Here is a 25,980-nt window from a genome sequence, read left to right as displayed (position 1 = left end):
AAGAGCCCTCTAATAGCTTTTGAGCTAATAGTTCAAAATATATCAAAAGATAAATTGTGGAGGCATGAGCTTTCCCCCTTGAAACTGATCCATGACCTGCAAAATAATTTGTGGAGGTTTAGAAAGGCTTATACAGTTAAATACAATTTTGATCTTTACATTTAAAAATTAAAGGAGGGAGAAAGGAAGAAGGCAATTTTGTAACTCGTCTTCTCAGCTAAGTAATTAAAGTCATGCAACTCTACTTGAAAGCTAATCATATTCAGAAAGGAAGTCATATAACAATATACCCTAAGTGAGAAAAAGGTAATTACCTTGTAAGAGACTTTCCCCACATCAGTGCTGTTATTCTATAATATTGCTATTTACAACTGTTCCACTCTCCCACTCCCACACCGAATGGGTAAATAAAAGACATTATAGATTTATAGAATTCTATTCTAAATTCAACATTAAAAACATATTCAATCTCACCAGACACATAATCTGTATCATTTAATATTTTAATTTATTCATCAGGAGTGTCACATATCGTAACTTTGGCAACATATAATCATATGAAAATTGAAAGTGGATGAAATTCAAAGCATCCAGAGGGAAGGAAGCATCATTTCCAAATCCTTGTAATTCCTTGCATGAGAATCTCTCAATGGATATTGTTGTATAATAAGAAACTGACTCAGGAATCCCAGTATTTACCTGCATCAGAAAACAATTGATGAGATGAATTAATGTACAAGGTTATTTAGGGGGAGAAGAGGACATGGGAATGAATACTCTTTGGGAAGGAGTTGGACATTAAAATTAGAAATGGAAATAACCAACCCTCACAAATGGTGTTTGTTTGACCTTGAACAGAAAATATGTGCTCAGCGTGGCTGCTGCTGGAGTCCATTGAATACCACTACCTACCCTTGGTGCATCTATGGGGACAATCATGGCTACAAAGTTGACAGTACAGAAAAAACTAGTGCTGGTAAGATTAATTTATTCTCCAAGCTTCAATGTATTCATGAAATGGGTAATTTAACATAGAAACTCACTTTGCTTTCCTCTGCCTTTCTTAAGGAATGCAAGTTAGATTAAGCAGGATATCTTCACCTACTATATTTGGAAATGACATTGACAATGTCTTGCTCACCACGGAAAGTCAGACAGCCAGTCGACTTCGGTTCAAGGTTTGGTTTTCAAAGTCTTGAAATTAGATTTTATAAGGAAAATAATAAGATAAATGATACTCAACAAAGAATTGCTTTTCCTTTTGAAAGTGCGGAAATTCAAGTAATTTCTAGTAGAATAAAATATCTTTGAAAGGGGAGATATTTTTTATGCTGCTTTTACTTCCCAAGTTTCCAGGATTGTACCAGGATCATGACACTTGCTTAATTAATAAAATTTGTTGCTTGTTAGATAGCAAGATCATTTTGTCATCTTTGAGTAATCCATGAATGCTAAAAAAGTCAGTTGCAAGTTTAATAAGAGGTTATTGACTATCACCAAAACAGAGTAGTTGAAAAGTCAGAGTTTTTAATTGTAATTCTTAAAAGGAAATGAAATCTATATAACATTATTTGTATATCATTTTAATGGGGAAATCTTTTTAAACATTTAAATGGTAAAAAATTCTGTCAAAATGATATATTACAATTAACATTTGAGCATTCTTTCACTTGTGAAATGCAACTTTTCTTTGGAGTAAGGAAGAGTTTGCTGAACTTAGAGCTGGCAAGACATGGGTTTGAGTCTTGCCTCTTATTATTTGTTTTTAAAACCCTTACCTTCCATGTTAGAATTTATATTAAGCATCAGTTCCAAGGCAGAAGAATCATAAAAACTGACCAATTGTGGTTAAGTGCCTTGCCCAGGCTCACACAGTTAGGAAGTATCTGAGATTAGATTTGAACTCAGGACTTGTCATCTTCAGGCCTAGCTCTCTGTCCATTGAGTTACCTAACTGCCCTACCTCTGTCATTTATTAACAATTACTAGCTGTGTGCGCATGAGTAAGACCCAGCCCTCTTAGCTATGTGTGTCTCATTTGGAAAATGTTTATAACAATACAGTCATAACATTGTGTTTCTTAATGAGAGAATAGTATTTCAAATCTAATATAATTTGCTGTCATGTAATAAATGAATTGGTAGTATAATAGTTAAAATTAAATGGGAAACCAGTAAGTTTAAAATAATAAAAGAAGCCAAGAGGCACAGTAGCTGTTGAAAGAGAATTGAACTCAGAGTTCAAAACACTGACGTTCAAGTCCAGGCTATGACAATATATTGGTTGTGTGACCTGCTGTCGCTGCCACAGCTGCTGCTGCTCCTCCTCCTAATCATGACTACAATTTACTACAGAGCTTTGTGTTTACACACACGACCTTGAAAACTACCCTATTATGTCCTATTATATTATTGCTACCTGCATCATTTAGAGATGAGGAATCTTCGGTTCAGATAAATGAATCTGCCTAAATATATATGCACAAATCACTTCAGGAAGTTAAACGTGGAGGTGGTGTCTATCTTATTCTCTTAGATACATACCATGTATGTGCCATTATTGATTGGATACTAGTAGGCTGTAGCTCATAGCTCAAGAAAGAGAGAGAACATTTTAGCAGAGTCCCAATTGGTTTCATATCAAACAATCTCAGTTTATTCTTAAAATCCTTAACCTTTTCAGATTACTGACCCAAGCAAGAAGCGATATGAAGTTCCTCACCAGCATGTACAAGCATTTACTGGATCAGAAGCATCCAATGCAAAATATAACATAGAAGTTTCTAATAGTCCTTTTTCCATCAAAGTGATTCGGAAAAGCAACAACCGAGTTTTGTAAGTGACTTCTTTTAATGTTTGTTTGCTTCCCTACAAGATTCTGGCCTCCTTAACTCTTTACTTTTTTTATTTTTAAAGTTTTTATTAAGTTCTTATCATCTGTCTTAGAATCATACTAAGACAGAAGAGTGGTAAGGGCTGGGCAGTAGGCGCAGTGTCTGGTCCAGGGTCACATAACTAGGAATTGTCTGAGGCCACATTTGAACCCCAAACTTCCTATCTCCAGGCTTGATGCTCTAACCATTGAGCCCTCTAGTTACCCCTTCCACTAACTCTTAATACAGATACTAGGAATAGGAAGAACTTGATTTAATTATCCTCCTATTACTCTTTTTTCTCTTTTTAAAAAATGGCGGACTTTTATGTAGGTTTATGTCCTTAATTATATTTATGTTGTGTTATTAAGTCATGGAATGTAATGGCGATATATAATATCAGATCCTATAGTTATAAAATTTTCTACATTCTATTGATGGATGAATCATAGCAGATCAAATACTGGCTTTGGGAGACAGGGAAATATGAGGTCAAGTCTGATCTCTGACATTAACTGCATGACCATGAATAGTAAGAACTTATAACCCTGTTTAGTCATAGTTTTCTTATTTGTACAATGGGGAAATACTTCCTGTGCCACCTAAGTCATAGAGGTATTATAAAGTTTAAATAAGATAATTTATGGAAATCACTTTGTAAAAGTTAAAGTACGATGTAAATGTCAGTTATTGTTAATTTGCTTTTTTATTGTCAAGAAGTTAGCAAAAATAAGTAGTTCTTGAAAATAATAGCTAACATTGTACATCAATTTACAAATAACCATATGTATTCTTCTGTATATGGATAATGCCCACATACATACATATAAGCAATATATAATATGTGAATATCAAGAGATTTTATAAGAGATAAAAATGATAGATTGATAGATGGATGGATTGATAAATAGTTGGATAGACAGATAGATAGATAAATAGAGAGACAGACAGACAGATAGAAAGATAGAGAGATAGATGGATAGATCAATAGATCAATAGATAGATGGATAGATAGATCAATAGATAGATTGATCAGTTGATAGGTAGATGGAGAGATAGATGGAGAAATATACAAATAGATATCTTATCATCCTTACAATTACACCGGGTTAGGTGCTGTTATTATCTCCATGTTACAGATGAGTAAACAGCATTTGCAATATAAAACAGGAACTGGTTCATGATCACACAATCAGTGAATAACTAGAGCAGGATTAGAAAAAATTCTGTTTAGGTCTCTCACTTCAAGTTCAGCTTGTAGCCATCATGCACATGTAGTTGCTTAAAATCAGTATAAATATTAACTAATTTAAATTCAATTAAAAGTAAAGCCTACTCTTTCTTTCTGTAAATTTTCAATATTCTAAATTCCTTTGTTAGAAACATTAATTGAAAGGCTGATAAAGTAAAAAGTGCCAAGTTATCCACAATGATACCTGAGTGGTTCAGAACAGGATTCATTGAAGAGAGAGGTCATTCTCTATGCACAAGTAGCAATCTGTAACTGCATGTTGAGTCTGTACTAGACTATAGAAACTATCTTCACCCCCAAATCTCACAGTGTTATGCATAGAGGAGGTGTTTGGTCAGTGTATATGGAATGAATAAATGACTGGATTTAAATGTATGTATTCCAATGGGTGATTAATAGCTAAAGATTTTCATCTGTAATTAGAAATATTTTATCAGTTAACAACTTGAACAATTGGTTAATTCCAGTAAATATTTTTAACTAGGGAGAGTTTGAACCCATGATTTCAGTGATATCAGGAACTCTCAAATGAGGAAATTTCTTCTCAGTGAAGATCATTCTTTGTTCCATTTTTATAGACTCAGAAGGAACGAGTAACAATCAATTATTGAGCTCTTCTGTGCTGAGTCATTTTGTAAAAAGCAAAGTGGCTGGTCTAGGCTCATGAAGTCAGTTTATCAGATGCAAGACTTGAACCTACATTTTCCAGATATTGACACCAGCTCTTTAAATGCTTTGTTAAACAGTTTCTGTCTGTCACTTCTTCATGACTACTTACCCACTCAAATGTAGCCTTGAAGCCAAATGGCAGGGTGGTTTAGAGTCAGGAAGACCTGAATTCAAATCCAGACCCTGTTCAAATCCCTTAATTAATATCTCACTCATTAGTTCCCTCATCTATAAAATGGGTACAACAATAACATCTATCTCCAAGAGTTGTTGTGAGGATTAAATAATATGATGATTATAAAGTGCTTTTCAAACCTTTAACTGATGTATACATTCTGTTATTTTTCAGGTTTGATACAAGCGTTGGACCTCTGGTATACTCAGACCAGTACTTACAAATCTCCACCAAACTGCCGAGTAACTATTTCTATGGTATCGGGGAGCATATACACAAAAGGTTCCGACATGATACGTACTGGAAAAACTGGCCCATCTTTACCCGGGATGAACTGCCTGGTGACGTAAGAAATCCTTTTCCTCTTCTTCCTTTAGTTAGCCAAGAGAATGTGAGAGAAGATGAGAGATCTGTGAGTTTCCCAGTGTTATCTGCTGTTGTAAATTCCCAAGGAAATTCCTTAATAGCCAAAACTCTCTGGCACCATCGTTTAGACACAATGAGCACGTTTGCTATGAAATCACCAGATGACGACCCTTAGCCTCAAGAGATGGCATGCTTGCCAGGATTATGAGCTTCGTTGAAGTTGGATGCTTCAGAGGCATAGTAGCCAGACTTGAACTGATTGTGCTGTAAAACTAGATGATATATCACAGAGCCATGGAGCATGAGCAGGTCCTACAGAGCAAGAGAGTGTTAGCATACACACTGGTGATGAAATGGGCATTTTGTCAACATAAAGCTATACTAAAAGATGTGTTGTTTAGTGGTTAGAAAATTTGCTGAATTCAAGAAGACCAGAGTTCAAAATCTGTGTCTGACACAGTTTAATCATCATATCCTTAAATATCACAGCACACAAATAAAACTATCCAGGATAATCTGGATCTGAACTCTAGGGAGCAAAGGACCACATGCTCCAGCCACAGAGGGATGGGTGAAAAGAATTAAAAAGCACATCTACGCTTGAAACCCTTGAGTAAGGAAGCTTTGTACATTGGACACTCACATTCCTATTTTCAACCAATCATCAGAGTCCTTACTATTCTCTCCCTTAATAGGCTCAGTAGTCTACCATAGGAAATCTGCCAGTTTGAATGGTGCTTTCTTTCCAACTTGTTCTCATCCTCATGATTGGCTGTTGACAGCTCTATTAGAACTGAGCCTGAATCCTAATGCATTTGGGGATAATTCATAGAATACTGTAAGCCTTGTGGGTTCTTGCAATGAAAACTGAAAGTTAAAGTTTTAAAATATTTCTTTAGCATATGCACTTTAAAAAATCATCAGAGGATTCTAATATTTCATGAATAAATCTTTTACTTTTTTATAGAACAACCATAACTTATATGGCCATCATACATTCTTCACATGCATTGAAGATAATACAGGACTATCTTTTGGAGTTTTCCTAATGAACAGCAATGCAATGGGTAAGGATCCTCTGTCTAAATACAGAACCTACAAGATCTCCAATTTTAGCAAAGTGAATGCTCCTTTTAGCAATGAAAAGTGAAACTTTTTTATTAGGCCTGCTCAGGCTGACTGCACATTTTTAGGAATAGAGAGGATCTAGTCAGCATGCAGTCAGACTTTCCTTGAGTCTTCTTAGCCTTGTTGAAGATATTAATAGAACTTGACAGCCTCATCATGTTTGCCTCATTCTTGAGATGTGACCCCACTTTACATCATTCCTCTTTTGATAACTCTTATTTGTAATTTCTGTGACTCATTCTTCATCCCCAAGCACCTCCTCTTTAGTGTTCCTTAACAAATCCTTTGAACACAAGGGTATCTTGATTTCCAACCATACAATATCTGGAAAAATATCGGTACTGAAATGATAGGCTATTGTTTAAAAGAGAAACTTGGGGAGATTAAAGGAGATATTAAAGGACCAAGAGAAATAAATAAAACATAGTTTTATATATACATATATCTTTTTAAAAAATATTTTTCCATCTTTACATGACTCATTTTCTTTCCCTCTCCTCTTCCCTTCCCCCTCCCAAAGTAAAAAAGAAATTCCACTGGGTTGTACAAATGTTATCACTTGATACCTATTTCCATATTATTTATTTTTACCAAAGAAATGAAACCCCAAATCATATATCCATATAAATAAGTCATAAGTCATGAGTTTTTCTTTTGCATTTCTACACCCACAGTTCTTTCTCTCAATGTAGATAGTATTCTTTCTCATAAGTCCTTCAGGAATGTCCTAAATTATTGTATTTCTTTTTTTATTTATAATTTTTTAATAAACCCTTACCTTCCATCTTGGAGTCAATACTGTGCATTGGCTCGAAGTCAGAAGATTGGTAAGGGGTAGGCAATAGGGGTCAAGTGACTTGCCCAGGGTCACACAGCTGGGAAGCGTCTAAGGCCAGATTTGAACCCAGGACCTCCCATCTCTAGGCCTGACTCTCAATCCACTGAGCCACCCAGTTGCCCCCCCCCCAAATTATTGTATTTCTATGAGAAGTAAAATCCATTACATTGGATACTTTCATGTTTCACTTTCTGTGTACAATATTCTCTTGGTTCTGCTTGTTTCATTCTGCATCAATTCTTGGAGATCATTCCAGTTCCTATAGAAATCTTCCAGTTCATCACTTCTTATAGCACAATAGGTATTCCATCACCACCAGTTACCACAATTTGTTCAACCGCTTACATTTTATTTTTTTGTCAAAAGATGCCTTCTCAAATGGGGGAATGGAAGGAGTTAAGTGGGTATTTAAATAGAACAAAAAATAAAAAAAGAACCAGTAATTTCTTAAAGACAAGTTATGTACACACACACACACACACACACACGCACACACACACACACACACATATATATATATATAAATATATCACATATATGAATGCAGACATAAAGAGCTAAATAGATCTGGATATATTCAATTGTGTTTTCAAGAAGTTATCTTTTGCTCTAAATTACCAATAAGATCTTTTTGAATATTAGTAATATCTAACACAGAAATTTGGATATCTATAATATCTATATATGTTATAAACATATAATATACATATTATATATATAATCTATAAAAACAAAGTCAGAGGATGATAATCTTCATCTTTATCACCAATCTTTACTATAATTAAGTAAAATATAAACCTCAGAAGAAATGCATGTAGCTTAGATACAGGATTTGGTCTTCAGTATGAATATCCATTACATACAAATATAGTGAATCTGTAAACCTGCCCCTTTAAAAATTTTTATCTTAGAATATTTGGTTTCTTTTTTTTCATCAAGAGCATGTTTTGGGAAAAGAGAACTTTCTTATTATTTTACTTTTTGTACATTAAAAAAGAAGAATAAATTAGATTTCAAAATTTCAAAAATTAGAATGAAATTATGGGAGGGTATTAGTAATTATAGTTCTACTCTACACTAGTTGAAATGTGTGGGTAGAGTTACAAATTTGTGGCTGTTGTACATTTTTCTCCAAAAAAATTAGAAAACAATAAGAAATGAATGAGTGGAATTTTGTGAATTACTAGTCATCTATTGAAAATAATCTAAACTGATTATGCCAGGTATTTTATTTCTACATATTATTTTTTTGTTGGCATTTGTTTTTTTTAATTATCTTTTTGCAGAAATGTTTATCCAGCCAACTCCTATAATAACTTACAGAGTAACAGGTGGGATTCTGGACTTTTACATTTTTGTGGGAGATAATCCAGAGCAAGTCGTCCAACAGTATGTTGAGGTATGGCTAAGACTTGGCCTTATAGAATCTTAAACTACTTTTCTTCTCTCTTTTCTTCAGGGATATCTAAGGAAAGTCTCTAACATGTATTTCAGGTTGTTTCTATCCTATAACAAACATGAGCCTAATAGTTCCAAATAATATCTCCCTTCAGAGTTTATAGAATGTTAGATATACCTGTAATGGTATCTTAGGAGTCATTTAGTTCAACCTTCCATTTTAGAGGTGAGGAAATCAAGACCCATTAGGACAGAAGTAGTGTTAGAGCAAGCCCTCAGCTAAAGTCTTTTAACTTTTCCATTTTAGTCAAAAAGCATTTAATATCTACCATTTGCCTTGTTCTGCCCAAGGAGCTAGGGCCACAGTGACAAAGAATGAAAACAAAAATCTCTTCTCTCAAAGAGAATGTATTTTATTGGGAAACAGCATGAATAGATATAAGTATATATAGAAAAGTAAAGTCACACCTACTATGTGCCAAACTCTGTGCCTGCCTTTCTTCTTTTCTTCCTCTCTTCCTTTTTCCCTCCTTCCTTGATAAGGAAAGAGAATAATATTAGTGATTAAGATGAGGCATCCTTTTCTTTGTTAATGACTAATTAAAATATTTCATGTCTAAGTTTATTGGACGGCCAGCAATGCCTGCGTACTGGGGTCTTGGATTCCAACTGAGTCGCTGGAATTACGGCACTCTTGATGAGGTGAAAAAGGTGGTAGAACGAAATCGGGCAGCTGGCATTCCGTTTGTAAGTGGAATGAAATTTTTTTACACATTGAGATTCCTGATCTAGATGAACAATTTTAAACTGAAAACACTAAGAAATTTTGTCATATGCTTTGTAACATTTGCTCCCTGTAAGTCCTGGCAATTCTATTCATTTCTAATATTTTGTTATTCATTCAGAGTTATAAAGTATTTATAAAAATATTTATAATCACTTCAATCATCAGCACATGATAGTTCTATATAGTATATTGCTGGAAATCAAACTATATATCACAAGCTATTTAAATTGTGTCAAATTGATTTTAAGTGATGACCATAAAAAAATCAATTGATATTGAGTCTTAAAAAAGAAAGATAATAATATAGATATTGTAGTTAACAAATAGAAAAAAAAAAACCCTAGGTTAAAAAGTGTCACTTTTCAATCAGAATGAATTAAATGGATATTTTAAAAAAACTCTTCCCTTACATCTTACAATCAATATTGTATATTGGTTTGAAGGTAGAAGAGTAGTAAAGGCTAGCCAATGGAGGTTAAGTGACTTGTCCGGGGGCTTAAACTAATCTTGATATGAACCATTAGAACTAGACAAGTGATATTTAGAAAGAGTATTTTTGCTTAATTTTGCACGTTATTTCTTGTAAGATTATATTTAGTCTAAATACAAATATTCTTAGTGAATGTAATTCAATGATATTTGCAACAAAAATTTAAATCTGAAATTATAAGATTTTAGCATCTTGGAATTTATTCCTTGTCACAAATTACTAAAATAGATTTCATTGACTTTTAGGATGTTCAAGTCACTGATATCGACTATATGGAAGAAAAGAAAGACTTTACTTATGATTTGGATAAATTTGCAGGACTTCCTGAATTTGTTCAAGATTTACACAACCATGGACAGAAATATGTCATCATTTTGGTAATGATTAACTGTATACATTTTTCATCACTTTGCCTTGAAAAAATGAATAGAATATCTGAATATGTTTTCTCTTCTGTTATAAGGATCCTGCCATTTCTATAGGAAAACGTCTTAATGGAGCTGCTTATGACACATATATCAGGGGATCACAACAAGATGTGTGGGTCAAGAACGCAGATGGCCAAACACCACTTATTGGAGAGGTAACTACTGAATTTACAGACATCAAGTCCAATTCTAACATCTTTTTTATCCTATTATTTGGCAGCATAGAGTTTATTTCAATGGCTATGTTTGCTTTCAACAATTATTTCATTGGCAGGAAAATTATAGATGCAATTGTGACTTTAGTCAAGAACTAGAAGTGAGTTTAGAAGCCATCATATCCTTACTTCCTCATTTTACAAGTTAACTTAGATGAATAGAATTACAATGACTTACCTAGTCACACTAAGTCACAAAGATTCAAACGTGGGTCCTCTTACTACAAAACTTTTCCCATTATACTAAACCACAGATTCTTTTTTTAATCCTTGCTGCTATACAAATGATAGTTTATTAGTACTATTAGGCTTGAGTTTATGCCATTTGTTTATGCCATTTGAGTAACCATAAGAGGCTATGACTGAATTATGAACTCTTCTCAGTATATTATGTTGCCAATGGCATTTGGCATGAAGCAAAAGTATTTATACTCCTGGACGAATGAGAATGTACTGATTGAAATAACAAAAATAACTTCTTTCTGAAGTGGTTGCAAAGATCACATAGAAAGACCATGCAGTAAGTTTACAGAATTATTTAGTCTTGGGAATGAAGGAAGTTCTTAATATGTGATTATTGAGTTGAATTAACTAGCAATCTTCTAGAATGTATGATGGGGGAAAATAATAAATTTCCTAGGTTAATGACCAGAAAATTTAAAGAAAAATATATGTTTATATATGCATATATATATACATATATATATACATATATATATATAATCAAGTCAATTGAAGAATCTCTTCTTAGAAAAGAATACAAGTTATTGGGTAGACTCTTGCACTATGGAAAGGATACCTGAGTGATAGGACTGTACTGGAGCCAGGGCAAACCAACTCTTGAGATGCCATTGTTAAAATTTCAGGTGGAGGAATTTATACATTTATACATTATACATACACCAGCAGATGATAGAAACCAAGGTTTGATTTATTGTTTTGTTGCTTTTTGTAGATTAAAGAATGTAATGGAGAAAACGACAATGCCAGTATAACTTTAAAATGTGTCATGGGTATCTTTTTTAAATTTTGGAGAGGTAATTAAATGTTTATCAAAATATCACCTCTTGTACCTAATGATCCATTATGTCTGAGTAAAATGGTAGTGAACTACAAACATTGGATATCTCCATTGAGTTTGGCATAAAAAATTAGTCCATTGGAGCAGAGGGTGTGGGTGTGGGACATATTGTCAAAAGAGGGATGAATTGGGTAAGGTCAGAAACAGTCATTCAGAGTTTCCAGGATAATTGGCTTGGATGAGATAGGAAAAAAAAAACAGTTTAAAACAAGACTAAATGAAATAAAATAGTCAGATAAATGACAATCTTTTGAGACTCATAAATTTGGAGGATGAAAAGAAAGCATTTTATTTTTCATGGTTAAAGCAAAGCAAAATTAAGATGCAAGACGATAACCAGCATCTGATCTGATTTAGTGATTTCTCTAAAATTTATCTAATGGTTTGGTTTTGTGTTCCACCTAGAAAAAATGTGACAATTCAGTGAAATCACTTATGTGAATCAACTGGCAATGCATAAAATTCAGTAGAAGAGTTCGATATTGTAGAATTATTATGATTTTTTTCCAATTCTGATTATGACCAGTTCTTTTCCCTAGTCTATCAGATGTTTACTCATCTTTCTCTTTCTCTGTGGCCATGTATAGCTGTTGATGATATCATCCTTTAACCTTTTACTTTTAGGTCTGGCCTGGCTTAACTGTGTTTCCAGACTTCACCAGTTCTGCATGCACAGAATGGTGGGCAAATGAGTGTAAATTTTTTCATGACACAGTGCCCTATGATGGATTATGGATTGTAAGTAAAATTTTTAACCTCAAATGTCAGAAAGTTGAAGTAAAAAGAATGTCTAGTCACAGTAACAACCATTGAATACTAAGATATTTCTCACCAACATAGAAATTTATAAATCATCCCTGTGTACAAATTGAAAGGAAAAAAAAAATCAGGAATATAGATTGATTTTTTTTCTTGGTTCTTTCAGTAATTTACTGGTAACAGTCATTCTTTGATGTGGTTATTTTTATTCCCCCATGCAGTCTACAAATGTAGAACCTGAGACACAGCCGTAAAAAAAATAACAAATGGTCTGTGCTTGTGAAATAGGGCACAGTTGTATTCCTGTGGCTGTGAAACAGAATGTAGGTCCTTGGACCATGTCGTGATTGGACTCATGACTTGGGCAATGTGTATATGATGGCCAAGATAACCAGGGACAAAGTTAAACAGAAATAAATATTAAAAACAGGTCATGTTTCTCAAGAAATGTTAAAATATAGTTATGAATAGGAAGTCATTTTTAATAAATGTATGTGTATCATATGCATTATGAAATCATAGGAGAAATCCCTTCTGTTTTTACCAATGAGAAGTTATTGTGTCTGTGACAGATCATATATAACAGAAACAAAATTGAAATGAGTCAATGGTGGACGAATGACTTATTCTTTCTCTCTCTTAGAATACCCAGGAGATAATAGCCTCTGTAGAATATGGTACCACCTACACCTTGTTTGGCAAAGAGTGAGGGATGCTTTGCTGTTTCACATGGGCCTTATTGCTACAGTGGGCCCCCACTCAGAAGTTATCCACAGCTATATGCCCTGGGAACTTAGAGGAATAGCAAAAGAATAAGGCAACAATTTTTACCTACCAGAAGCTTAGAGTCAAAGAAAGGGGAAGAGAGGCTATACGAGAACATAATTTCAAGATAGGCTAATTTTAATGAGTGTCTTGGGGAGATAGGGACAATAGCTTATTAGAGGAGGGAGAGAGCACCTTCAAACTGCAGTGATGAGAAGACTTTGTAAAGCTAGTGATGTTTGGGCTGCTTCTCAAATCAAGGCTCTAATGATCTGGAATGACCACCAAAGCCCTCATCTAGTATTCTCTCAAACATATTTGCCTTTTGGGAAATGCTGTTTATTTGTGGATTTCATATAAATTCTACTTTATATTCATCATGCATCTGATAAACTGTCTTTTGTAAAGAGTGGAAGGCTTGCCCACATAGCCAATATATATCAGAATCATGGGAAAGAATTGTTCAGGAGGGAAGAAAAAGATACAGGCTTGGGAAAGATTCATTTGGTGACTATAGGTTTAGAGGAGCAAAAGGGTTTTAGGTATCTTCTAGGCTAACCCTACAACTTTGAAGATGAGAGGCTTGAAAGCCAAAGAGGTTCCTAGGATCATAAGATCACATATCTGGAGTTGTAAGGAATTTTAGAGGCCATCTTGTCCAGTTCTCTTATTTTGCAGATGAAGAGCCTGAGATCCAGGAAGGTTCATAAAATGAAAAATTTAGAGTTAAAAGGGATTTCAAAAAAAAGTCCAATAATATAATTCCATCAATGAGGAAAATGAAGCCCATGGAGGTTTTATGATTTCCCAGGCTATAGAAGCAGCAACCCTCAGAGGCAGGTTTGAAAGAAGGTCTTTAGGAATGGCAGAAACTATGTTCTTTCTATTACAACTACCATATTATGGAAAAGCCCAAATGGAAGACATGGGAATTAGACAGATTTGCTATATTGCCTATAGAGAAGGGGAGAAAAGTTAATGACCTCTTGAAGGCTACCGGTAGCATCCACAACATTTTTGTTCAACAGAGCCACTTCCTTGCTTGGAGTAAAGTGTTTTTCTTTACAGGTGTCCAGTGATAACCTCCTGTAGGCAGATCCCTATAAATTTCCTAGTCAAGGGACATATCCAATATAGGTGTAAATAATCCTGAGATATTTTAAATATGTGAATCTCTGAATATGTAATGCATATATGGATATATATGCATGTATGTATCCACAATAAACATACAAAGCCTATTGTTATGGAACTCTTTCCATATGTATTGTAATCATACACACATATATGTATATATATTCAGGTGTGCATATAGATACAGAAATAGAGATAGAGAAGAGACAGAAAGGGGAAAGAGAGATGATAACCAATAGAGAAACAGAGACTGAGACAGTTTATTATCTGCTGAATATTGAAATCCTTTATTCCTTTTCAGTGGATAGGAGGGGTTTACAATGATAGGGGAAAGAAAAGATAATATTTGAGGAAGGGAAAAGAGAATGTTTCCCTTATCAATTACTTAGTTTTTCTCTTCTGGCTAATCGTTAGAGCAAACTAATGATAATCATTCTATTTTTTTAACTTCTATTGTTATCAGTGATTTTTTTTTAATGAAGCTGATATTTCATTTGTCTATGGAGTGTGTGTACTTTCCTTTACCATCGAAGGTGGACACATATTCTATAGATTCAGCCTTAGAGAGCTACCTCAGACATGGAGAGGTGGTAACTTAATTAGGGTAACATCCATTAAATGTCAAAGGCAGGATTTGAATTCATAGATTCTGAGACTAATCCTCTATCAAAAATAATCAAGGCTCTAATGATTTGGAATGATCACCAAAGCCCTGTCTTATATTCTCTCAAACATATTTGCTTTTTGGGATTGCTGTTTATTGGTGGATTTCATATAAATTCTATTTTATATTCATCATACATCTGATAAACTGTCTTTTGTAAAGAGTGGAAGGCTTGCCCACATAGCTAATATTTATCAAAAGCATGATTTGAACCTTTCTAGATCTTTTTGAGTCAAAAAGTTTTCCTTTCTTTTCACAGAAAAAAATGACATAGCTGTAATATTGATGATAGTAGTTATGTTAAAAATAGCTAGAATTTATATAAAAGTTTAAAGTTTGAAAAGTTATATTATGTATTTTAACCTGACAACAATCCTGTGAGGCAGGTGCTATTATTGACTGTATTTTACAGATGCAGAAATTGAGGAAGTTAGAGGTTAAATGACTTGCCCAGAATAACAAAGTAGTATAGAATTTTGGATCTGGATTTAGGAAGACCTGGATTAAAACCCTACTTCTGTCACTTACATATCATCTCCACATTGGGTAATTATTAATTATTTTTAAGAGGTAGAATATGGTTTAGGAATTCACTACTTCCTAAAACAATATGGCAGCCTGATTTGTTTTCCTAAAGGTGGAAATGTACAGTACCAATCTGACAACCACTCTTAATAAAGTATACTGTTCATCATTGTATCTCTTTAGGATATGAATGAAGTGTCCAGTTTTATTCGAGGTTCAAGTGAGGGATGTGAACCCAACAAACTGAACTACCCACCTTTCACTCCAGGTAAATGCTACCTTTTATGATATATAATTCATTTTTTCTCCCTTTTCTTTTTATGTTATTGAAAAATGTATAAATATGTTTTGTGCCTTCTTGGCACTACAACATGTGTGTGACCCTGGGCAAATCATTTAACTCCATTTGCTTCAGACCTCATCTGAAAAATGAACCAGAAAAGAACACAACAAATCACTCTAGTGTCTATGCCAAGAAAATCCCAAATGGGGTCATAAAGAATTGAACAAGACAAAAATGATTGAACAACAACAGGCACTACTAGAAAAAACAGAAAGTAAATTAGGTTATTCTTTAAAGATATAATGCTTTTAAAAAAAATCATAGATGAGAAGCCTCTAGTAAAATAAACAATGCTTTTAATGCACTCTAGCTATGACTTCCCCATTGCTCTAAATTATTTTGTTACCATCATTTAATTAAAAAACAAATTAAATAAGATATAGTGTTTTCTAAGTGTACCTCACAGGGTGCTCTGAAAAGAATTACAATGGACCCCACACCGTAATAACTTAGCTTGCTCATTGCATTTCATTTATCCAGAAAAGCCAGTTCTCCTTATTTCAGAGGAAGAAAGACAAAACCTTATTACAACTCATCAATGGTCGGGGCTGGGTAGGGAGAGAATAACAGCATTATGCAGTACTTTAAGTTTTTCAAAATACAAAATTTTGTTTCATTTTATCCTCAAAATCACCCCATGATGTAGGATTTTTTTTATTATTTTCATTTTTCAGATGAGGAAATTGAGGAAGAGAGTTTAAGTAACTTCCCCAGGGTCACACAGTTAGTAACTGATGTGTTCTGACTCTCAGTCCAACACTCTATACCTTGTGCCAAGTAGCTACTTCTGTATGAAACCTGAGCTATCTTTGGTAATGGACTTCCATAAGATACAGGGTAATATGGCAAGTGCATTGCTCTACTTGGAGTCAGGAGAACTAGGTTTATATACTGTCCCCGACACCAGCTCTTCGACTTTGAGCAAGTCATTCTCCTTGTCTGAGCCTTGGTTTATCCATCTGTAAAATGAACCTCATGGAGCTGTTATAATAGAAATCTTCTAAAGATTTTAAATGATCATATTATTTTTATCATTCTAGTATTATTGAGGTAAGTAGAATGATGAAATTTGCTTCGATGTTCTCAACTAATATGGAAATTATGAGGCAACATAAATCCTTAAATGGTGACATATGTAAAATTTAATCCAATGTAAACCTTTTTGGGGGGATTGATTTAAAATGTCTGTCATCCTTTGTGATTTGAAGTTGATTACATATACTGTACTAATTAGCGATCAAGACTTATTTTTAAAGTAGAGTATTCATTGTTATTGTTTAATTTCTCCCCTTTTCATTGATTTATTGACTTCCATGAGATGAATCCATTAAGGCAGGTATGGTGTTAGTAGCTAACGGAGGTTTAAAAAAAAGTAAATGGCTAAATGAAATAGAGATTGATGAAAAATAGACACCTTGAGTGATACAAATTAATTAACAGCATTCTCTGTTTCTCTTAGCATATTTGTTCATTTATGGACACCTTATTACAGGAAGGCCATTGATAATAAGAATAGGTCTAAGGAGTACCACCACTATGATATAGTTCTCTGATTCCAGACCATAAAGGGAACAACAGCCAAAGAACTGGGAAGATTTAGGCTATAGAAGAGATTGAATGGGTATACAACAGTTGTCCTCATTGATATGAAGGGCAATCAGTGGAAGAGACAGTTCAGAGATGCTCTTTTATGGCCACAGAGAATGGCCACAAAGGAAACAGTGAATAGTGACTTGTTGTTGTTAAGATGTTTCAAAGGCACCTGACTCTTTCAGACCCTATTTGGGGTTTTCTTGGCAAAAGTATTGCAGTGGTTTGCCATTTCCTTCTTCGGCTTGTTTTACAGATAGGGAAAATGAGGAAACAGGGTGAAATGCCTTGCCCAGGGTCATACACCTAGTAAATATCAGAACTTAGAACCTTAAGTCTTACTGAATCTAAGTTTAGTAATCTATCCACTGCACCAAGTTACAAAGAGGCAAATTTGGTCTTTACATTATGGAAAACTTGCCAAGAATAAGAGATATTGCAAAACAAAATGGGTTTCAAGGGGAGACAACAGATTCTCCAGCACAGTTAATCTTTAAGTCAGTGCTGGATGATTCCTTACAAGGTATGCAGTAGAAGAGATTCTCATTCATGGACAGTCTAAGCTAGATGGGCTTCCCAGTCTCTCCCAGGTCTGAGATCCTGGGAATTAACAAGATTATTTGTTACTCTCCCCAACTTATCTAACAAATATCTAACAAATCTAACAAATAATTATAAATTAAAACAAACAAATAAGATTAGTTGACTTAGTTCAGCTTAATGTAGGATGACAATAAATGATGACTATAGTAAATGAAAGGCACAAAATGACCTTATGTTGATATTATACATGATGAGAAAGCATAGAATGGAGCTTCAATCAGTGGAATATAAGGTTCTCTAGGATAAGAACTGTTTTGTAAAATCATAACTACAAACAGTAGTCCTTTATACATGGTAAGTTCTTAATAAATGATTATTGATTTCTGTTGGTTTAAGAAAAATAAAAAAAACATGAACAATGTTATTTTATATTTCTAAGGTATTCTTGACAGACTCATGTATTCAAAGACCATTTGTATGGATGCTGTGCAGCACTGGGGGAGTCAATATGATGTCCACAGTCTCTATGGATACAGCATGACAATAGCCACAGAAAAGTAAGGGGAATAAACATTACTCATTGCTTTTGTTACCTAAAAATGAGAAAATAATTCAATTTATCAATCCACACAACAAAATGCATAGAATTAAATTAAACTACAGAATACAGTGTAATTTACTGGCCCCAAAAATGAAGATATTGTGGGAAGATAAACGAAACTTTCAAAAGTAGGATATTGCATTGTCCCTCAATCAATGCAAATTGGTACCTTCTCTGTAATTTATAGAATGTTGCCTAGAACACTGAGAAGGGCAGTCACTTGCTAGGATCATACAACCAGAACTCTATCTGCTATACATCTCTCTTTTAAAAATATCTAGGATATTTATTTGACTTTTGGAGTCACTTTTTTCTTCTTTTATCTTAATTAACAATCAATGATCCCAGATCAAAATGCTCTTATTTTCAAAAAAAATTTACTTAGCTACTGGTTTGAAATGTTCTTGCTAGACTGAATATGACTATTTCTCCACAATACACAGCAAAGTTTTGAAATGGAATTTATTTTCATCTATAAAATACAATTTTATGTGTGTTTTAACAATTGTTTATGAACCAATAGAGCACATTTGGCAACCTTTCTTTCATGTTGAACTCTCAAATAGAGGTCTACCAGAGTTGAGACTTTTGGTATCAGTATTTGACATATTTGAACCATTTATTAAGCATCTATTATGTATCAAGAAGCATAGTAAATACAGGGAATAAAAATAAGAAAAAAGAAAAACAATGTTTATCCTCAACAAGGTTCCAATCTAATGGGAAGAAATGATATGCAAAAAAAGCCAAAACAGTTGGAGGGGAAGTTCCAGGGAGTATCCAGAGGGCTGATCAAGGTGATGGCTGAGTCAAAACCATACAAGGGAGATGATGCCAAATAAAGAAATGACTGGCATTTTGAGCTTTCTATGAGAAAAAATAGAGAAGTTTCTTTTTCTTTCTATCATTTTTGCTCTACCTTTCAGCCTTGCCAACAATTAGAAAAACAGTAAACAAGGTTTAAGTAGCAAAGCTCAAGTAATCTCTATGATGATGAGTTTCTTGGTGACATCCAGATACGTGTTTAAAGAATTCCCCATTTGAAAATAGAAATAGTGCAATGATAAGCAAATAAATGGTATAAATGAAAGTCAAGTGTAACGGTGAAGAGAGCTCTGGTTCCAAAGTCAAAAGATCTGAATCTTTATTCCTGCCCTATCATTAAGTGGTCAATCGATATTTGGAAATTCATCTCTCTGGATTTCAAGTTTGTCATTTATGGGTCTGGTGATGCTCTAGGCCATTTCTGGTTGTAACATTTTCATTATTATTCTAAGTGTTTTTTTATAGTTGATGGGAGGAGTGATGGTGGCCTGGAAGAAATGAGAATTAACATATATCTGTAGGAGTTGTAGGTGATGTTAATTAGTGGTGAGGAAGAGTCTACATCATTCTCATTTCAGATTTCATGACAACATTTGATGAGAACTCATATGGAAATGCAAATATTACTAATTATAATTAGTTTCAATGGAAACTATGGAGAAAGCTTGTAGCGAATAAATTTCTTATACTCAGATATATTAGAGTACCATACCAGAGTTGTAAGAATATTGTTTGTGAAATAATTATCCCATTCTTTTCAATAAGCATTCATTCTGAACCAGACATTGTTCAAGGCACTAGAAAGACAAAGACCAAAACCAATGTCTTTCCTCAAGGATAATATACTCCATTAGAGGATAACAATGTACATAGATAAGTAAATTAAAATAAAATGAAAGGTAATTGGAGAGACAACAACAGTTCTATGGGATTAGGAAAGGTGACAAATCTGAGGTGCCTCATTGATGTGAACTTTGAAAGAGGATTGGGGTTCCAAGAGGAAAAGGTGAGGATGGAGAATATATTAGGCATATGGAATAATCTGGATGAAATCATAGAGTAAGGAAAAAGAATATCACAAATGGTAAATAGCAAGTGGGCCAGTTGGATTGATGTACAGTGTATGTAAATAGAAGTATTGAGTAATAAACTTGGAAAGTAAATCTGCAGCCATATTGTAAAGGGAGAAGGAGAAGGAAAAGGAGGAGAAGGAGAAGGAGAAGAAGGAGATAAAGAAGAAAAAGAAGAAGAAGAAGAAGAAGAAGAAGAAGAAGAAGAAGAAGAAGAAGAAAAGAAAAAGAATTATTTATTTTTTTCTAGATTCCATAGATAGTCAATAAACTTCCTGAACAGAGGTATAAGAAGATCAGACTTGTGGTTTTAGTGCATATACTACACATTCAGACACACATACACATATATACATATATAATGTTCATGTTATTAGGCATATAGAGTTTTTTGGATCATAATTTTCATTCTTATTGCTTCATTCCATGTCCATGAAAAGCCTTTACCAAAGTTGTAAATTGTCATATAAGTTTTTAAAAAACAACTTATTCATTCATTTAATTTCATTTTAGAGCCATTGAACGAGTGTTTCCAAATAAAAGAAGCTTCATTTTGACCCGTTCAACTTTTGCTGGCACTGGAAAACATGCTGCCCATTGGTTAGGAGACAACACAGCTTTATGGGAACACATGGAATGGTCAATTACCGGACTGCTGGAATTTAGCCTGTTTGGAATACCTTACGTAAGAATTTTCTTTTTCTGTTGAATACTACTCCTGAAAAGATTCTATTTAAATTTATTTAATGTATCCCTTCTTAATTATTATATGTTTACAGTAGTCAAGGGTAGACAACAGAAATAATTCTACAGAATCTTCAGTCCTTGTTGTCAAGTAACTTGGAGGCGTTATGTGTGCTATGATCTAAAAAGGGGTTCAATATTGAACTATTGTTGCATATTCTTACTTGTCTCAGAGGAAGGAGGCACAGAAATAACTAATGAATTAAGGCATCTAAGGAGGGCATGTTTTAAGGTAGCCAGCTAAAGAGTCTTCCCTAGCATTAAGCCTAGACTTCCCTCCTTGCAACTACTAAGAGCTTCTGGTTTTGTCCTAACGGGTTTAATGGAACTAGCCTAATTCCTCGTCCATATAGAAGCCCTTCAAACAAGTTAAGAGTTTCCTCTGAGTCTTCTCTAAACTAAGTGCACTCAGTACCTTCAATTGATCATCAGACCATATGGCACTGAAGCCCTTCCCCACTCTATTTGCTGTTCTTTAGACTCTCTGGCATATAAGGGGCCCTTATGACACTTTCTGTCATATCACTGTCCTTCCTAAAATGAGCCCAATTGATTGAAACCAATATTCCAGATGTGACCTGATCAGTGGATTAGCAGTTTTATCACCTCCCTAGGCATGGATCCTGAACGTCTCTGAATTCTTCCCAACACTGAATTTAGTGAAAAACAGTATACGAGGATATTGAGAGTAAAATAACAAGAAGAAGGAGGAAAGCAAGAGGGGGCAAAATATTGACTCATGTTAAATGGCACAGGAACTTGTGGCTGGGAAAAGAATTGGAGAAATTTATAATGGGAAACATGAAGATGTGTGTTTTTTTAGGCTGGAGCAGACATCTGTGGCTTTATAGGTGATACCTCAGAAGAGCTGTGCACTAGATGGATGCAGCTTGGAGCATTTTATCCATATTCTAGAAATCATAATGCAGAAAATTATATTGTAAGTAACTTCTAGTGCTTTTTTGGATGATGGCTATTATTTTCTCCATTTAATGTCATTGCAAATATATATAGTTTGTTTATATAAATATGAGGCTACTAAAGTGGTCTCTAGAACTCATATCTTCAGGTAAATGAATTAAAGGGGCAGTGATTCTAAAGGTAAGCATTAAAAAAATCCTGAAACAAATGACTTTCTAGAAGTCCACCAAATTGATGTCTGAACTAGATCAATCCTTTGATTGATTTAGATAGACAGATCGATAGATTGTTGTTGTTACTGTTCAGTCATTTTCAATAGTGTCAGACTTGTTTTGATCTCTTTTGAGGGGTTCTTTGGCAAAGATACCTCAGTGGTTTGACATTTGGTTCTTTAGCTCATTTTACAGATGAAGAAATTGAGGCGAATGAAATTAAATGACTTGCCCAGGGTCAAATAATAAATGTCTGAGTTCAGGTTTGAAATCAGAAAGATGAGTCTTCCTTACTTCAGGCCCAGCACTTTAGACACTTTGACCAAGCAATCAGATAGATTGAGCTTTTATTAAGTGCTTAGTTTGTGCCAGTGCTATAGTAAACCCTATGATACAAAAACAAGAAGACAAAGTGGTATCCATCTGTAAGGGGGGAATGGGGTTAATTTTAAAAGGGTTGGACTTGATTATTTAAGAATATGATCGCCAGGAATTTAATTAATTCCAAAGAGATTTTATTAACAATTTATTTACAAAATGTAAAAAGAGTGAAGTAAGAAATCAGAGAGAGGATGAGGTAAGACATCTAGCCTAAACACTAGGTAATTTACTCCTGGCCCCTGGGCAGGGAGAGTTAGTTCTTAAATGGAGGGGCCTTGGCCCTTGTAGCTGAGGACCTGGAGATGCAGGGAATCTCTCAAGAGGATAGGTCTCACCTGAGGTTAGTCCCTCCTGAATATCCAGCAGTTAAGAGTCAGCTTTTCATTCACTACATGTTAATCTAAAGGAACAGGGTCTCAGGTCAAGCCAGCAGATCCTTCTGTCCCTCTTCACCAGCCTCAACTCGAAAGCATGAAGAATTGAACTCCTTCAGGAAGTTGTCATTCCCTTTTAAAGACATTTTCTCTTGTATCACTTCCTGTGTCTTCCCCTAATTTTACATCTACCAATCACAGTTGATGCTCTGCTCTAGGACTGCCCAGAAAGTAGTCAGTCGATTCTGATTCCCCACCCACTACCACACATGTGGGTCACAGACCTCCCACTCAGTGATTAAGTGAGAGGTTTACACTTTTGGTGATTAGATCCAAAAAATGGCAGGGGTTACAATTTTAATCTTCACAATCAGAGGAGAGTTAGTTTTAATTTTTTCACATCTCAATAGGGGAAGATAGCCCATGAAGAGGAGATGAAAAGCAGGTGTAGTCTGGGTCATAAATTGGCAGGTGGAAGAGCCTGGAGAATGAACCAGAAGATGGGAGTGAGACTAATGGACTAAACATTCTCAGGGCATAGTTACCAGTGAAGGAGTCACCATGGCTGGTTTCAAGATAAGAGTACTGATTGCTTTCATCAGAACACTTTTTCCCCCTTGGGAAAAATGCTTATAAAGTAAACAAACCAAATAGAAGAAAAACATGTGAACACGTATGTGTGCAGATGTGCACATGCAAACCTGTTGGTGTATGCACAAACTATTATTTCAATATTTAAGGAGTTTGTAATAGTATTGGCGTGAGTATTCTCTCCAGTGCTTGCAACCACTTTTCTCTTCAATAATTTAATGAATTTCTCTGGCCTGTCTCCTCAAGAAATCATCCCCTGATAGCTAACTCTTCAAGGACAAATCTTTCTATATTTAGCTCTGTTAATTCTCAGGTGATACTTGTTCAGCTATTGCCAAGCTTATGCCAGAAGTCTCCATGGATTAATAGGACTAGTTAAAGAATATATTCTCCTGCTTTCACTCAAGATTGCTCAGTCATCTCTAAGCCATGATCAGGCAAGAAAGGAGGATGCTAGTTAAGGATTCATTCAGAAACCCTTTTGAAATAAGACATATTCCTATGTTTTTGTTTAAAGGTGTTTGTGAGATTCCAGGGACTAGATTTACTAGCCCAGTATGAAATTCAATGTCCATTTAAGGAATATTCAAACTCTTCTCAATGTCCTGAGTGGGTGTGGTCAGTTTCCTGAAAGTCATTGCAGACACATTTGAGTATGATCTCCATATGGTCAATATTCTGCATGGGTGCAGGGAACTAGGAGTCTGGGACTAGTTTCCCTCTTCTTCTACTGGTAGGGAAATGGATTTCTCCAATAGCCAAGTTCCAAAACTGTATCAAAGGATTCAATATCATAAGAAGATGCTGCTGAAGAAGGTTGACTCGTAGCCTCCCTGTAATTTCTTTTTAACAAGAGTCGACCCTTAGTTAAAAGAGAAGACCACCTTCTGCCTATACTGAATATAATTATTTCTGCTTACCTGAAGGCAGAACATTTTCCAGTAGCATCCAAATGTCACACTCAGCAATCCCTTAGTATGTCGTGGCTGCAGGCTGGACACAATTGGTTGAGTCTTGGATAAACTGTTTCAAATCAGTACAAATTCCATCAGTCTTACTGATGACCTCTTCGTAATGAATGGAATTGTGCTTTTAGATTACTTCTCTACTTTTAGAGACTTCCCCCAACATACTTTGAGAAATTTACTCTAATTTTTAGAAAACATTTTTCAGTTACACATGATGAGAATGTAAATGTTTGGCGAGCTCATGATGTGGGTCAAGCTGTCTGTCTCGTGTTTTCCATATGTCGCTCTTTCCTTTTCTCTTCTCATTTGCCCAACTGTAAATAGACTGTTCTTAAAACTTAAATACAAGTAAATAGCCTAAAATGGAAAAAGATTACATCACCCTTCACTCACCATATATAAGATTTGTACCACATTCAGCGTTTTGTCACCTCCAAGAAAATTCTCAAGATGAGGTAAAGGGAAAAGAAAATTGAGATATATCAGGGAGACAACATATTCCCTTGTTTTCTGACTTTAGCTTCCTAACAGTATTATTCCTTTTTTCAGTCTCAAGATCCAGCTGCTTTCGGAGAAAATTCTGTTTTGGTCCGGTCATCACGACATTACTTGAATATCCGCTACACTTTGTTGCCCTTCCTCTACACCTTATTTTACAAAGCCCATGTGTATGGAGACACGGTGGCCAGGCCATTCCTTCATGAGTGAGTGCACTATGACAATATTTTAATTTGTTTTTAAAGTATTAAAGTGGAAATTACATTTGTGGTCTAGAGAAGGGACAGTTTGTGGATCAAAATTCACATAATCATTGGCAATCATGCTCAAGGGGTGATAATCAAAAACTTAAGAAATTACAAAGAAAAGTTCACAAGATCAAGGAGGAAGGAGCCAACAAAGTGGTCAGGAGTGATAAACTTTGGATCAGGAAGACTTGAGTTCAAGTTCCATTGTACCTAGAGCTGTTTGACAACTCACAATGTTCAGTTATACTCTAAACTCCTTTAGGAAAATGACTATTATGTGCCTTTTTGAATGTTCAATGCCTAACATATAGTAAATGATTAATAAGTATTTGTTGACTGATCAACTGATAAACTGTATGTCCAGATTAGTTAATGGAGTTTCCAGAGAAGTTCAAGTGAAATAGTAATGGGTCTAGTCTTCCCTTACCACTACTCCCAAATGCCACCTACTCATTTAAAACATGAATAAACTGAGTCCTAGAGAGGTTAAATAACTTGTTCAATATTACATAAGAAATAAAGAAT

At 34.6% G+C, this 25,980-nt stretch overlaps 1 protein-coding gene and 1 long non-coding RNA gene across 2 annotated transcripts in view; one reads left to right on the top strand and one right to left on the bottom strand.

Moving 5' to 3' along the window:
• Nucleotides 1-25,980, top strand: part of SI (sucrase-isomaltase) — a 101,808-nt gene that overhangs the window by 5,802 nt on the left and 70,026 nt on the right. The window contains exons 3-17 of the mRNA XM_001368258.5: nt 859-976; nt 1,069-1,178; nt 2,683-2,834; nt 5,143-5,314; nt 6,302-6,401; nt 8,587-8,699; nt 9,320-9,445; nt 10,221-10,352; nt 10,439-10,558; nt 12,324-12,437; nt 15,730-15,814; nt 18,462-18,579; nt 21,032-21,203; nt 22,086-22,202; nt 25,259-25,413. Of these exons, the coding sequence (XP_001368295.3) occupies nt 859-976; nt 1,069-1,178; nt 2,683-2,834; nt 5,143-5,314; nt 6,302-6,401; nt 8,587-8,699; nt 9,320-9,445; nt 10,221-10,352; nt 10,439-10,558; nt 12,324-12,437; nt 15,730-15,814; nt 18,462-18,579; nt 21,032-21,203; nt 22,086-22,202; nt 25,259-25,413 (1,904 nt within the window). The remainder of the gene's footprint in view (nt 1-858; nt 977-1,068; nt 1,179-2,682; nt 2,835-5,142; nt 5,315-6,301; nt 6,402-8,586; nt 8,700-9,319; nt 9,446-10,220; nt 10,353-10,438; nt 10,559-12,323; nt 12,438-15,729; nt 15,815-18,461; nt 18,580-21,031; nt 21,204-22,085; nt 22,203-25,258; nt 25,414-25,980) is intronic.
• Nucleotides 486-25,980, bottom strand: part of LOC103094496 (uncharacterized) — a 39,779-nt gene continuing 14,284 nt past the window's right edge. The window contains exons 2-4 of the long non-coding RNA XR_001624465.2: nt 9,171-9,232; nt 5,270-5,339; nt 486-699 (exon numbers count right to left, since the gene is read on the bottom strand). This is a non-coding gene — a long non-coding RNA (uncharacterized LOC103094496). The remainder of the gene's footprint in view (nt 700-5,269; nt 5,340-9,170; nt 9,233-25,980) is intronic.

This window comes from Monodelphis domestica, chromosome 8 (genome assembly GCF_027887165.1).
Source record: "Monodelphis domestica isolate mMonDom1 chromosome 8, mMonDom1.pri, whole genome shotgun sequence".
Classification (NCBI taxonomy): Eukaryota; Metazoa; Chordata; class Mammalia; order Didelphimorphia; family Didelphidae; genus Monodelphis; species Monodelphis domestica.
This window is presented reverse-complemented; position numbering and strand designations above follow the sequence as displayed.